Source organism: Ranitomeya variabilis, chromosome 1 (genome assembly GCF_051348905.1).
Source record: "Ranitomeya variabilis isolate aRanVar5 chromosome 1, aRanVar5.hap1, whole genome shotgun sequence".
In the NCBI taxonomy this organism is placed as follows: domain Eukaryota; kingdom Metazoa; phylum Chordata; class Amphibia; order Anura; family Dendrobatidae; genus Ranitomeya; species Ranitomeya variabilis.
Genome location: NC_135232.1, coordinates 586,153,922 through 586,168,829, shown reverse-complemented (window position 1 = coordinate 586,168,829; position 14,908 = coordinate 586,153,922). Strand labels below are relative to the sequence as shown.

The 14,908-nt window shown below is 44.6% G+C and overlaps 1 protein-coding gene across 1 annotated transcript; it reads left to right on the top strand.

Annotated features, from left to right (window-relative positions):
• Positions 1-968: 968 nt before the first annotated feature.
• LOC143769319 (cathepsin K-like) lies at positions 969-8,906 on the top strand. The gene is made up of 9 exons (XM_077257814.1): positions 969-1,059; positions 1,744-1,816; positions 2,465-2,609; positions 3,732-3,854; positions 4,315-4,464; positions 5,613-5,831; positions 6,081-6,246; positions 7,843-7,948; positions 8,180-8,906. The coding sequence occupies exons 1-9, from the start codon at positions 1,035-1,037 to the stop codon at positions 8,277-8,279; spliced, it is 1,107 nt and encodes a 368-aa protein (XP_077113929.1). The 5' UTR covers positions 969-1,034; the 3' UTR covers positions 8,280-8,906.
• The last annotated feature ends 6,002 nt before the right edge of the window (positions 8,907-14,908 follow it).

The window sequence follows — 14,908 nt, the reverse complement described above, 5'->3', positions numbered from 1 at the left end:
CAATAATAGGGACACATATGGCAGCAGCGGCTCAGTATTGGGGTATCAGGTGCAGTAATAGGGACACATACGGCAGCAGCGGCTCAGTATTGGGGTATCAGGTGCAGTAATAGGGACACATATGGCAGCAGCGCCTCAGTATTGGGGTATCAGGTGCAGTAATAGGGACACATACGGCAAAAGAGGCTCAGTATTGGGGTATCAGGTGCAGTAATAGGGACACATACGGCAGCAGCGGCTCAGTATTGGGGTATCAGGGGCAGTAATAGGGACACATACGGCAGCAGCGGCTCAGTATTGGGGTATCAGGTGCAGTAATAGGGACACATACGGCAGCAGCAGCTCAGTATTGGGGTATCAGGTGCAGTAATAGGGACACATACGGCAGGAGCTGCTCAGTATTGGGGTATCAGGTGCAGTAATAGGGACACATACGGCAGCAGAGGCTCAGTATTGGGGTATCAGGTGCAGTAATAGGGACACATACGGCAGCAGAGGCTCAGTATTGGGGTATCAGGGGCAGTAATAGGGACACATACGGCAGCAGAGGCTCAGTATTGGGGTATCAGGTGCAGTAATAGGGACACATACGGCAGGAGCTGCTCAGTATTGGGGTATCAGGTGCAGTAATAGGGACACATACGGCAGCAGAGGCTCAGTATTGGGGTATCAGGGGCAGTAATAGGGACACATATGGCAGCAGCGGCTCAGTATTGGGGTATCAGGGGCAGTAATAGGGTCACATATGGCAGCAGCGGCTCAGTATTGGGATATCAGGTGCAGTAATAGGGACACATATGGCAGCAGCGGCTCAGTATTGGGGTATCAGGTGCAGTAATCGGGACACATACGGCAGCAGTGGCTCAGTATTGGGGTATCAGTAGGATAAGGAGTTTGTGCAGGTTGGGAATAGATGGTGATGAGCTGGAATATGAGAAGTTAAACGTATCTTTGTTGTATTCTCTGCAGACGAGTCCTGGCTGGAAGAAGATGTCATGTCGGTCTGTGCCAGATGGAAAAGATGAGAAAAGTGAATGATTCCATCAGAGAACATCAGCGGTAAGACATTATCTGTAACTGTGCAGTGATATGTTCTGTAGGACTGGTATCTACCACTGACCATATGGCGGTAATATCTATGTGGGCCTTTTTTATAGAGATTTTTATTAGTAACAGCGCAATCATCTGCTGAGGTTCTCCTACATCCACTATTAGTACACATAGTTACCGCTTAGGGGCCACGCAGATGTTTTGCCCTTCCTGAGCTGAACCCTGAGCTACGCCTCTGAGTTAGGGACATGGTATTGAAATAAATACATGAAAATAAAAACCCACAAACAAGGTAATAAAAAATAAGAAGCAAAAATAATTCTAATTTAGAACTTTTTTGTTTTTCATTTTACGGTGAATTTTGGCAAAAAGCAGATAATAAAGGATTAAAGGGCAAACTATAATTCTATCAGTATTTTCTTGAAATACACTACTAGTGCTTGGGGGCTAAGAGGTTCAGCACTGGACTGGTAGAAGAGACTCGGGGAGAGATAATGGTCCACAGGTTAGCAGGGCACAGCATATTTCCTTGCTGTGGGCGCGGAGAGGCCACGCTACCCCACTGTTCCTCAGTGTCTGACATTTTACTACCCCATCCTACAACCATTATTTTCCTGTGGTCTGGTTCTGGGCTGACTCAGCCGGCTCGAGCTCTCCTGTATCAATGTTTTCCACCATAACTTCCCCATGCAGGAATATATAAGAGGCAGCAGGATGGAAGCAGACGAGAAGAAGACAGCAGGGCATCTTGGAAGACATCCATAAGGTAAGTACGGATCAATCCCTCCACCTCAAGCTCTGTAATGGAGGCACATGGCACTGTCTTCTCCATGGCCACCTTGATGGTGGACTCCATTATAAACTGGGTGGGGATTGGGTTTTTACAAGTTAATTTTTAATTTTCCCTCCTTGTTATGTTCAGGTATTTTGGGCTAAAAATATCATTTTTGCAATTGGGTTCTACTACAGATTTTGCACCGTTTGTATTTTACAGACTTTTTTGTTTTGCTGTACCTTCTTGGCTGCAGAAGGAGTTATCTGAGGATCATGAGGTGTTTGTAACTGATTTATCTGCTGATTTATGACCACGAAGTTCAGCTGGACTTTCATGCAGTCATACATCTGCACAGGCAAGCTGAGGAAAAGATGGATAACGGTTACAAACGTTGCCATCAGATCGAGCTCACTGAAGTGTTCTCAGTAAACTCATTCTCCAGCCAGTAATGGACAAAACAACAGAGGCTATAGAAGGCATACTGTGTAAATATTGAGGAAACAATATCAGAAAAATGATTTTTACCCCCAAAAATATATGCAAAGTAAAAAAAAAAGCCCTATAAGGAATCGGCGATAGAGGCTCCTAACATTGGCTCTAGTATGGATATGCTGCAGCTTTACAGACCTGGGTTCTCAGTTGTAGGCCTCCATCAGCAATGTTCTGGGTTGCTCTTGTGGTTGTTCTTCTGCCTCTGGTGAGGACCAGTCTGTATCGCGATGAGATGCTCGACTCTGATTGGGAACTATGGAAGAGGACTCATAGCAAGCAGTATAATGGTCAGGTAAGTGCCCTGCTGTGTGTATGGTACCTTTAAGAGGAACGTTTTAGGAGGATTTTACTGATGGAAGTAGTTCTATGGCCGGCTGAACAGGCCTTTGTCAAACAATGAATATGATACCTTTTTTGCACAGATCTAATGTCCCAGTGCAAAGAAATCAAGCAATGAAATAATATGCAAATTAGTCTAGAAGTGCACTGGGGCGTTTCAATGCAGGACACTTAGAGACAGACTTGCATACTATTTCAATGCTCGATTTTGCAGCTTTAACACATCGGTTCGACAAGGGCCCATATAGCCGTACTACTAGTTCCATGAGGAAAATCCTCCAGACAAATTCCCTTTAATAAGGTTTGCCTCCAAAATTCAGAAAAATCGAATTACTACCACAGGATTCAATGAGTGATTGTAACCAACCTGCTTATCCATTTATGCCAATTCCTTGACTACCAGCTTAGATCTTGTTTTCAAGACTGATTTGCCATTGAGTTAAGGGCAGTGATGTCCTGTTAGGTTTAGTGAGAGGCGTTTAACATTCCCGTTAAAGAGGACCTTCCAAAAATTTCCCAATTTTTTTCACCTTATTTTTATTCCCGCGGCACCTCAGAGTATTCCGCTTTTCACCTTTTTAAAATCTGCCATACGGTTCCAGATATATGGGCCTTTTTATTTAGTGCTAATTATTATGATGTCCAAAAGAGGGCGTGGCTCAAAGGATCCTCTAGGGCGTGTATTATTACCCTGTGAGCTACACCCCCTAGGTAAAAGTTATAAGAGCTGCACTAATAAAAAGGTTCATATCTCTGGAACCATAAGGCGGATTTAAAAAAAAAAAAAAAAGTGTAATACTAAGGGGACCAGCGAGAATAGAAAAAAGATCAAAACCTGGTCACTTTTGATCTTGTGACAGGTCTCCTTTAAGGTAGTATGCTTTCCTGTCCACACACAATACTCAGGCTCAGCCGTGTTTACTTCAGCTACAGACCCAACACGTAGACAGGTGGTACGCTGTTTCTGTTGAAAGTCAGCCATGCTTATCTTATCATGGACAACCCCTTTAAGCTTGATTTCTCATTGCTTTATTCTCCAGCCCAAATTTGTTAGTGTGTTTATTCTTGTTTTTAGTTGGATGAGATTAAAAGACGTCACATCTGGGAGAAGAATCTGAAATTAATCATCAACCACAACAAAGAGTATTCTGCCGGGAAATACACGTATGATCTGGCAATGAACCATCTTGGAGACATGGTGAGAGACATCTTGTGTTTGAGACCTCCGTTTATCACTATTTAAAGGGATATTCCCATCTTATTAAAGGGATTGAAGTTAAACCGTAAAGGGGACCCAAAACTGTAATAGGATGATGGGCCCTCTTTTTCCAGGATCGGTAGAGAATCTATAGACTGTTTTCAGTCATAAATTGCCAACATTCATCTGGATGTTTAAGCCCCACCACAACCCTGCCTGTTCTAAAAGTGCCCCCTCATTTGAGGGATGCCCACACTTGGGAAGTATTTGCATAAAGCTTGCTCCGTATGGTCCAGGAGTCCCAGAAACTACATGACAGCTAGGCAACTGAAATGGCAGTACGCCTCAACATAAAGAGCTGGGAACATCCCTTTAATGGTTCCTCAAGTTGATGATGTTCAGAAAGGAAAAAGTTTTGCATTTTGTTTGACTTCTCGATTTAATTCTACTTCCATGATAGACCAGTGAAGAAATTGTTCAGGCAATGACTGGATTACGCGTTCCGTCCAATCATCAATCTAATAACACATATGAACAGGACAGGAAAACCCGAATCCCAAAGTATATTGACTACAGGAAGAAAGGTTATGTGACCCCTGTGCAAAATCAGGTAAAATTCTGCTTTTGGTGCCGAGATGAGCGCAATATATCCATGAACTATCCTGATGCTCAGTAACATGCCATCAATTTTTGAGTGGTTTTTTTTATCAGCATTCTTCCAGTACTATAAGTGCTGGAACTTCCTCCCCCCTGTTTTCGGAGGGAGCCATAGTCCCTCTTCCTCTAATGGGAGGGAGTCATGGTCCTGGCCCTCCTATGGAAGGAAGACATAGTCCCACCCTTGCCTATGGGAGTGACACACAGTCCCGCCCCTCCTATAGGAGTGAAACACAGTCCTGCCCCTCTTATGGGAGGGTGACACAGTCCTGCCCCTCTTATGGGACATAGACACTGTCCTGCCACTCCTATGGAATGGAGATTCAGTCCTGCCCCTTCTATGAAAGGGAGACACAGTTCTGCCCCCTGTTAAGGGAGGGAGACACAGTCCCACTCCTCTTTTGGGAGGGAGACACAGTCCCGCCCCTCTTATGGAATGGATAGACAGTCCTGCCCCTCCTATGAAGGGATACATAGTCCCGCCCCCTCTTAAGGGAGGGAGACACAGTCCTGCCCCTCTTATGGAAGGGAGAGACAGTCCTGCCCATCCTATGAAGGGATACATAGTCCCGCCCTCTCTTAGGGTAGCTAGAAGGAATATAGAGCGCAAATAGGGTCTTATCCGAGATAAAGGGAATATTCGTGAGAGATAGTATAAATTCACTCACCTATTATGGTTGTGTAAGACACAACCACTGCACTTGGCATTGGCGGCTGCTGCAAGCCCCGATTTGATGATCCTTTGCTAGGTGAAGAGAATGGGGCAGAGAAGTCCAAGTAGATGAAAGTCTATTCTCTATTACATCTACTTGGACTTCTCTGGTACATTATCCTGACCGGCGAGCAGCGCAGTCTGATGCCCCATTCTCTTCACCTAGCAAAGGGCCCTCTCTTAAGGGAAAGAGATAGTCTCGCCCCCTCTTAAGGGAGGGATACACAGACCCGCCCCCTCTTAAGGGAGGTTAAGTTCATGATGCAATAAGCACTTGTTCTGTATTGTTTCCTCCATTTGGCCCAAGGAGCTCATGTTTTGTAACCGTTATCACCAATTTCAATATACAGTACCTAGCATACTTTTACCTAGCATTATTTTCCTTGCAGGGCTCCTGTGGATCGTGTTGGGCTTTCAGCTCAGTGGGAGCACTTGAGGGTCAGCTCATGAAGAAGACTGGACAGCTGGTGTCCCTCAGCCCTCAGAACCTGGTGGACTGTGATACGGATAACTATGGTTGTCAGGGAGGATACATGACCAATGCATTCGGCTATGTGAGGGATAATAATGGCATAGACTCAGATGCCTATTATCCTTATATTGGCCAGGTGAGCCTGAGAAGACTTACTCCACCGATGTCTTCTGTATGTGTAAACCATGGGGAAACCTTCTCGAAACTAGTGCAAACATTTGATCTGAGAACCAGAAGCCATCTGATGGCATGTGCCATAAAAAACATTACTTTGATATCAATGGAGGCATCAACTTAGATATTTCGGTTTTTCTTTTCTGCAAAAATAATAAGACATATCAAAGAAATGTGGATGTCCTTCATTTAATGAGTTTACTTCTACCAGGATGAAGGCTGCCTCTACAGCCCGTCTGGAAAAGCTGCTGGATGCAGGGGCTTCAAAGAGATCCCCAAAGGAGACGAGAAGTTGCTGAAAAGAGCGGTTGCCCAGATTGGTCCTGTGTCTGTCAGCATTGATGCCAGCCTCCCTTCTTTCCACTTCTACAGTAAAGGTATTATCTAGCATCTATCTATATCTATCTATTATCTATCATCTATATATTTATCTATCTATTATCTATTATCCAACTATTATCTATCTATTATCTATCTAGCTATAATCCATAATCTATCTATTTATCTATCTATCTATATCTATTATTTATTTATCTAGTATCCATCTATTATCTATCTATTATCTATCTATCTATCATCTATTATCTACACTCACTGGCCACTTTATTAGGTACACCTGTCCAACTTCTTGTTAACACTTAATTTCTAATCAGCCAATCACATGGCGGCAACTCAGTGCATTTAGGCATGTAGACATGGTCAAGACAATCTCCTGCAGTTCAAACCGAGCATCAGTATGGGGAAGAAAGGTGATTTGAGTGCCTTTGTATGTGGCATGGTTGTTGGTGCCAGAAGGGCTGGTCTGAGTATTTCAGAAACTGCTGATCTACTGGGATTTTCACGCACAACCATCTCTAGGGTTTACAGAGAATGGTCCGAAAAAGAAAAAAAATCCAGTGAGCGGCAGTTCTGTGGGCGGAAATGCCTTGTTGATGCCAGAGGTCAGAGGAGAATGGGCAGACTGGTTCGAGCTGATAGAAAGGCAACAGTGACTCAAATCGCCACCCGTTACAACCAAGGTAGGCCTAAGAGCATCTCTGAACGCACAGTGCGTCGAACTTTGAGGCAGATGGGCTACAGCAGCAGAAGACCACACCGGGTACCACTCCTTTCAGCTAAGAACAGGAAACTGAGGCTACAATTTGTACAAGCTCATCGAAACTGGACAGTAGAAGATTGGAAAAACGTTGCTTGGTCTGATGAGTCTCGATTTCTGCTGCGACATTCGGATGGTAGGGTCAGAATTTGGCGTAAACAACATGAAAGCATGGATCCATCCTGCCTTGTATGGAGCATCTTTGGGATGTGCAGCCGACAAATCTGCGGCAACTGTGTGATGCCATCATGTCAATATGGACCAAAATCTCTGAGGAATGCTTCCAGCACCTTGTTGAATCTATGCCACGAAGAATTGAGGCAGTTCTGAAGGCAAAAGGGGGTCCAACCCGTTACTAGCATGGTGTACCTAATAAAGTGGCCGGTGAGTGTATGTATTTATCTCTAATAATTCAAGAAGGCTAGGCAGCTCCAGAAAAATAGTGTAAAATATGATGGCTCACACGGCAAAGTTTTGGTCCAAACAGAATCTTTTTTTTTTTTTTTTACTGTTTTCTCTCTAAAAATGTTGTGTTTGAGGCAAAACAAGGAGGATAGAATCCATCAGATGTTGCACTGTATTACTGGAGCTGCTTTCTTGGATTGTCTAGTATTGGTTTGGTAAATGTCAGTGACTGGCAATCGGAGTGTTGCAGTTCACTGCTGCTTCTTTTCCCTATTTTTCTTCTTTCTTTCTCTTCTTTCTCTTTTTTTTCTTTATCTTCTTCCTTTTATTCTTTTCTTTTTTCCCATGTTTTCTTGTCTTCTTTTTCTCTTGTTTCCATTTCCTTTCTTCTCTTCTTCCTTTCTTTCTCTCTATCACTCCTTTATTTTACTGCAGTATCCCTGGTGATACACATTTGTAATCCATCCTTTAGGAGTGTATTATGATGAGCGCTGTGACCCTGAAGGAGTTAACCATGCCGTTCTGGCTGTTGGCTATGGAAACATAAAGGGCAGAAAGCACTGGATCATCAAAAACAGGTGAGTGACATCCCCCCCCCCCCCTGTATAACAGTAATCACATCCAAGAGGCACAACGTTCTCTGGTCTGGGGACCACTCGGCCATATTACCCCATCTGGGGCATTTATTGCCCATCACAAGTATAGGTGCAGGCGGACAATAACATGCCACGGTGCCTCCTTTTCTGGGTGACCACCATGCTATGCTAAATTATTACAAATTATCAGCTTACTGACCATTTGTCTTCTAGTTGGGGAGAGCAATGGGGCAGGAAAGGCTTCATCCTGATGGCCCGAGAGAAGAAGAACGCCTGTGGTATCGCCAGCCTCGCCAGCTTCCCGGTGATGTGAGCAGCCGATCCGTACAGTCCCGAATACTTAAAGCCAGCAGACACCCGCACTGGTCATACAGAGGCCAGCGTTCATATCAGATCCCACCAGTCATGGGAGCACACAAGTGTCCACCCTTCTCCTACACCATGTGCCAGCGCTAATATCAGATCCTTCCAGCCATGGGAGCACACAAGTGTCCACCCTTCTCCTACACCATGTGCCAGTGCTAATAGCAGATCCCCCAGCCATGGGAGCACACAAGTGTATACCATTCTCTTACATCATGTGCCACCACTAATAGCAGGTCCCCTCAGCCATGGGAGCACATAATTGGCCGCCCTTCTCCTACACCATGTGCCAGCGTTAATATCAGATTCCCCATCCCAACCATGGGAGCACACAAGTGTCCACCCTTCTCCTACACCATGTGCCAGCACTAATATCAGATTCCTCCAGCCATGGGAGCACACAAGTGTCTACCCTTCTCCATGTGCCAGCGTTAATTCGGATCCCCACAGCCAAGGGGGCACACAAGTGTCCACCCTTCTCCTATACCATGTGCGAGCACTAATATCAGATCCCTCTCCCCAACCATGGGAGCACACAAGTGTCCACCCTTCTCCTACACCATACTAGTGTTAATATCAGATCCCTCTCCCCAACCATGGGAGCACACAAGCCTCCGCTCTTCTCATACACCATGTGCCAGTGTTAATATCGTATCCCTCCAGCCATGGGATCACACAAGTGTCCACCCTTCTCCTACACCATGTGGCAGCATCAATAACAGATCCCTCCAGCCATGGAAGCACACAAGTGTCCATCCTTCTCCTACATCATGTGCCAGCGTTAATATTGGATACTCCCCAGCCATGGGAGCACAGAAGTGTCCACCCTTCTCCTACACCATGTGCCAGCGTTAATATCGTATCCTTCCAGACATGGGAGCACAGAAGTGTCCACCCTTTTCCTACACCATGTGCCAGCGTTAATATCGGATCCCTCCAGCCATGGGAGCACAGAAGTGTCCACCCTTCCCCTACAGCATGTGCCAACGTTCATATCGTATACCCCCAGACATGGGAGCACAGAAGTGTCCACCCTTCTCCTACATCATGTGCCAACGATCGTATCAGATCCCTCCAGCCATGGGAGCACAGAAGTGTCCACCCTTCTCCTACACCATGTGCCAGCGTTAATATCGGATCCCTCCAGCCATGGGAGCACAGAAGTGTCCACCCTTCCCCTACAGCATGTGCCAACGTTCATATCGTATACCCCCAGACATGGGAGCACAGAAGTGTCCACCCTTCTCCTACATCATGTGTCAACGATCGTATCAGATCCCTCCAGCCATGGGAGCACAGAAGTGTCCACCCTTCTCCTACACCATGTGCCAGCGTTAATATCGTATCCCTCCAGACATGGGAGCACAGAGGTGTCCACCCTTCTCCTACACCATGTGCCAACGTTCATATCAGATCCCTCCAGCCATGGTGGTACACAAGTATCCACCCTTCTCATACACCATGTGCCAGCATTAATATCAGATCACTCCAACCATGGTGACACACAAATATCCACCCCCCTTATACACCATGTGCCAGCAGTATCACGTTGATGTATGTGCAGAACCCCCTATGGTGAATGTCAATGCTAAAGTTTTTCTTTTTTTTTTCTTCCCAATAAAACATTAAACTAAGAACCAAATAAGTGAATTATGTTGATAAATTAGAGATGCCTGTAGATATAGAACGGCTGTACAGAATATGATCCTCGGACCTGGTCTATGCCAAGAAATGGGAATCTCTGTATTAAAAAAGTCACTCCCTACAAATCTTACACATGCACATGTTCTTATTGTATGCTCCATTAGTCTCCTTCCTTTGGGCAGAGACACTGGTGATGTATTGAGCATACGCCAAAATGGGTACCAACAGTACTGGCGATACTTGCAATGTGGAGATGATTTATCACTTGGGGAGTGGCACTCAGAGACCATGTCCATTAAGTGATCTCATCGCTGCCACTTCGTCACTGGTTAAATATTACAATTGTACCCAACTTGGCGCATGCTCAATTCATCACCAGGGTCTCAGACCACAGAATTGAGAGTACTGAGCATACGCCAAAGTATACTTTTAGGTACGTGTTCCAGTTCTGGGGTACCAGTTAGCCTAATTATGGAGGCTATATCTCCCAGACTTCAATGGACCTGAGAATTTGGATGGGAAAACTTTTAGAAGACCAAAATACTGAAATAATCTCATCAGAAACATCAGAGGAAAGTAACAAAACCTGTTTAGAAGATGCCGCTGGTTCCCAAGAGGTCATATATTCATTCTAGTACATGCAGAGGAACAATTTTATGTTTGTACTAGCTGTACTACCCGGCTTCGCCCGGGTTAATGACTGCTGTTAGCAAAATAGAATGTGTTAACAAAAATTTATTCTGCACACAAAAACCACAAAACAAATAGATAGAAATGTAATTATTAAAAGGCAAAAACTAAGCAAATAGAAGCATTTCACAACATATATTAGCTTTGTTATACTGAGAATGTCTTTGTTGCCTATATTAACCAATCAGAGCTCAGGTTAATTAACTGTAGCAAAATAGAAGCTGAGCTGTGATTGGTTGCTATTGGCAGCCTGATAAATCCCCAGCCAACAGGAAGCCCTCCCCCCTGGCAGTATATATTAGCTCACACATACACATAATAGACAGGTCATGTGACTGACAGCTGCCGTATTTCCTATATGGTACATTTGTTGCTCTTGTAGTTTGCTTATTAATCAGATTTTTATTTTTGAAGGACAATACCAGACTTGTGTGTGTTTTAGGGCGAGTTTTATGTGTCAAGTTGTGTGTGTTGAGTTGCGTGTGGCGACATGCATGTAGCGACTTTTGTGAGATGAGTTTTGTGTGGCGACATGCGTGTAGCAACATTTTGTGTGTTGAGTTGCATGTGACAGGTTAGTGTAGCAAGTTGTGTGCAGCAAGATTTGTGCATGGCGAGTTTTGCGCGTGGCGAGTTTTATGTGTGGTGCATTTTGAGTATGTGCAAGTTTTGTGTGAGGCAACTTTTGCATGTGGTGCAACTTTTGTACATGTGGCAATTTTTCTGTGTGTGCAAGTTTTGCATGAGGTGAGTTTTCCATGAGGTGAGTTTTGCACGTGTGGCGAGTTTTGCGTGAGCCTAGTTTTGCATATGGCGAGTTTTGCATGTAGCGAGTTTTGAGTGGTGACTTTTGTGTTTCGACTTTTATGTGGCGAGGTTGGTGTGTGTGTGTGGTGAAATGTGTGCTGAGGGTGGTATATGTGTTCAAGCACGTGGTAGTGTGTGGCGCATTTTGTGTTTGTGTTCATATCCCCGTGTGTGGTGAGTATCCCATGTCGGAGCCCCACCTTAGCAACTGTACGGTATATACTCTTTGTCGCCATCGCTCTCATTCTTTAAGTCCTCATTGTTCACATCTGGCAGCTGTCAATTTTCCTCCAACACTTTTCCCTTCACTTTTTCCCCATTATGTAGATAGGAGCAAAATTGTTTGGTGAATTGGAACGCGCGGGGTTAAAATTTCACCTCACAACATAGCCTATGACGCTCTCGGGGTCCAGACGTGTGACTGTGCAAAATTTTGTGGCTGTAGCTGCGACGGTACAGATGCCAATCCCGGACATACACACATACATACATACACACATTCAGCTTTATATATTAGATATACCTGTATGTAATCTCCTGTATATAGTATATACCTGTGTGTCATCTCACCTATATATAGTATATATCTGTGTGTCATCTCCTGTATATAGTATATACCTGTATGTCATCTCCTCCTATACATAGCATATACCTGTGTCATCTCCTCCTGTATATACTATATACCTGTAGGTAATCTGCTCCTGTATATAGTATATACCTGTGTGTCATCTCCTCCTGTATATAGTATATACCTGTATGTCATCTCCTCCTGTATGTAGTATGTACCTGTATGTCATCTCCTCCTCTATATAGTATATACCTGTGTGTCATCTCTCCTGTATATAGTATATATCTGTGTGTCATCTCCTCCTGTATATAGTATATACCTGTGTGTCATCTCCCCTGTAAATAGTATATACCTGTGTGTCATCTCCTGTATATAGTATATAGCTGTATGCCATCTCCTCCTGTATTAGCCCTCGTTCACACGTTATTTGGTCAGTATTTTTACCTCAGTATTTGTAAGCTAAAATGGCAGCCTGATAAATCCCCAGCCAACAGTAAGCCCACCCCCTGGCAGTATATATTAGCTCACACATACACATAATAGACTGGTCATGTGACTGACAGCTGCCGGATTCCTATATGGTACATTTGTTGCTCTTGTAGTTTGTCTGCTTATTAATCAGATTTTTATTTTTGAAGGATACCAGACTTGTGTGTGTTTTAGGGCGAGTTTCGTGTGTCAAGTTGTGTGTGTTGAGTTGCGTGTGGCGACATGCATGTAGGGACTTTTGTGAGATGAGTTTTGTGTGGCGACATGCGTGTAGCAACTTTTTGTGTGTCGAGTTGCATGTGACAGGTTAGTGTAGCAAGTTGTGTGCAGCAAGTTTTGCGCATGGCGAGTTTTGCGCGTGGCGAGTTTTATGTGTGGTGCCTTTTGAGTATGTGCAAGTTTTGTGTGAGGCAACTTTTGCATGTGTTGCAACTTTTGTGCATGTGGCAATTTTTCTGCGTGTGGCAATTTTTCTGCGTGTGCAAGTTTTGCGTGTGGCGAGTTTTGCACGTGTGGCGAGTTTTGCATGTGGAGAGTTTTGCGCGTGGCGAGTTTTGAGCGGCGACTTTTGTGTTTCTACTTTTATGTGGCGAGGTTGGTGTATGTGTGGTGAAATGTGCACTGAGGGTGGTATATGTGTTCGAGCACGTGGTAGTGTGTGGCGCATTTTGTGTGTGTGTTCATATCCCCGTGGTGGTGTGATTATCCCATGTTGGGGCCCCACCTTAGCAACTGTACAGTATATACTCTTTGGTGCCATCGCTGTCATTCTTTAAGTCCCCCTTGTTCACATCTGGCAGCTGTTAATTTGCCTCCAACACTTTTCCTTTCATTTTTTCCCCATTATGTAGATAGGGGCAAAATTGTTTGGTGACTTGGAAAGCGCGGGGTTAAAATTTCACCTCACAATATAGCTTTGACGCTCTCAGGGTCCAGACGTGTGACTGTGCAAAATTTTGTGCCTGTAGCTGCGACGCCTCCAACACTTTTCCTTTCACTTTTTCCCCATTATGTAGATAGGGGCAAAATTGTTTGGTGAATTGGAAAGCGCGGGGTTAAAATTTCACCTCACAACATAGCCTATGACTAGGGTTGAGCGAAACGGGTCGATCATTTTCAAAAGTCGCCGACTTTTGGCTAAGTCGGCGTCTCATGAAACCCGATCCGACCCCTGTGCTTGTCGGCCATGCGGTACGCGACTTTCGCGCCAAAGTCGCGTTTCAATGACGCGAAAAGCGCCATTTCTCAGCCAATGAAGGTGAACGCAGAGTGTGGGCAGCGTGATGACATAGATCCTGGTCCCCACCATCTTAGAGAAGGGCATTGCAGTGATTGGCTTGCTGTCTGCGGCGTCACAGGGGCTATAAAGGGGCGTTCCCGCCGACCGCCATCTTACTGCTGCTGATCTGAGCTTAGGGACAGGTTGCTGCCGCTTCATCAGAAGCAGGGAGAGCGTTAGGCAGGGTCCACTAACCACCAAACCGCTTGTGCTGCAGCGATTTCCACTGTCCAACACCACCTTCGGTGTGCAGGGACTGTGGAAGCTATTTTTTTTTTTTTTTCCCCTCAGCGCTGTAGCTCATTGGGCTGCCCTAGAAGGCTCCGTGATAGCTGTATTGCTGTGTGTACGCCACTGTGGAAACCAACTGCTTTTTTCAAAGCACATATCCTCTTGTTCCTTCCTTTCTGCACAGCTATCTTTTCTGTTTGTCCACACTTTTTATTTAATTTGTGCATCAGTCCACTCCTATTGCTGCCTGCCATACCTGGCTTACATTACTGCAGGGAGATAGTAATTGTAGGACAGTTTTTTTTTTTTTTTTGTTTTTTTTTTGTGGGAGATTAAGATTGGCATTTCTGCTACAGTGCCATCCCTGTGTGTGCCATCTCTCACTGAGTGGGCCATAGAAAGCCTATTTATTTTTTCCGTGATTTGTGTTCTAAAATCTACCTCAACACAAAAACACTACATCAATCAGTGGGAGAAAAATATTGGCCTCAGTCAGGGCTTGTGTGCCACTGCTGTGTGTGCTATCTCTCATTCAGTGGGCTATAGCAAGCCTATTTTTTTTTTTTTTTTTTTTTTTTTAATATTATTTGGTTTCTAATTCTCCCTGAAAAAAAAAAAAAAAACCTAAAAAAACAGTGGGAGAATAATATTGCCCTTTCAGCTTGTGTGCCAGTCTTGACTCCTGGGTGTGCCACCTCTCTCCCTCTCATTCAGTGGGCCATAGAAAGCCTATTTATTTTTTTTTTTTAATATTATTGGGTTTCTAAAGTCTCCCTGAAAAAACAAAAAATACATAAAAAAACAGTGGGAGAGTAATATTGCCCTTTCAGCTTGTGTGCCAGTCTTGACTCCTGGGTGTGCCACCTCTCTC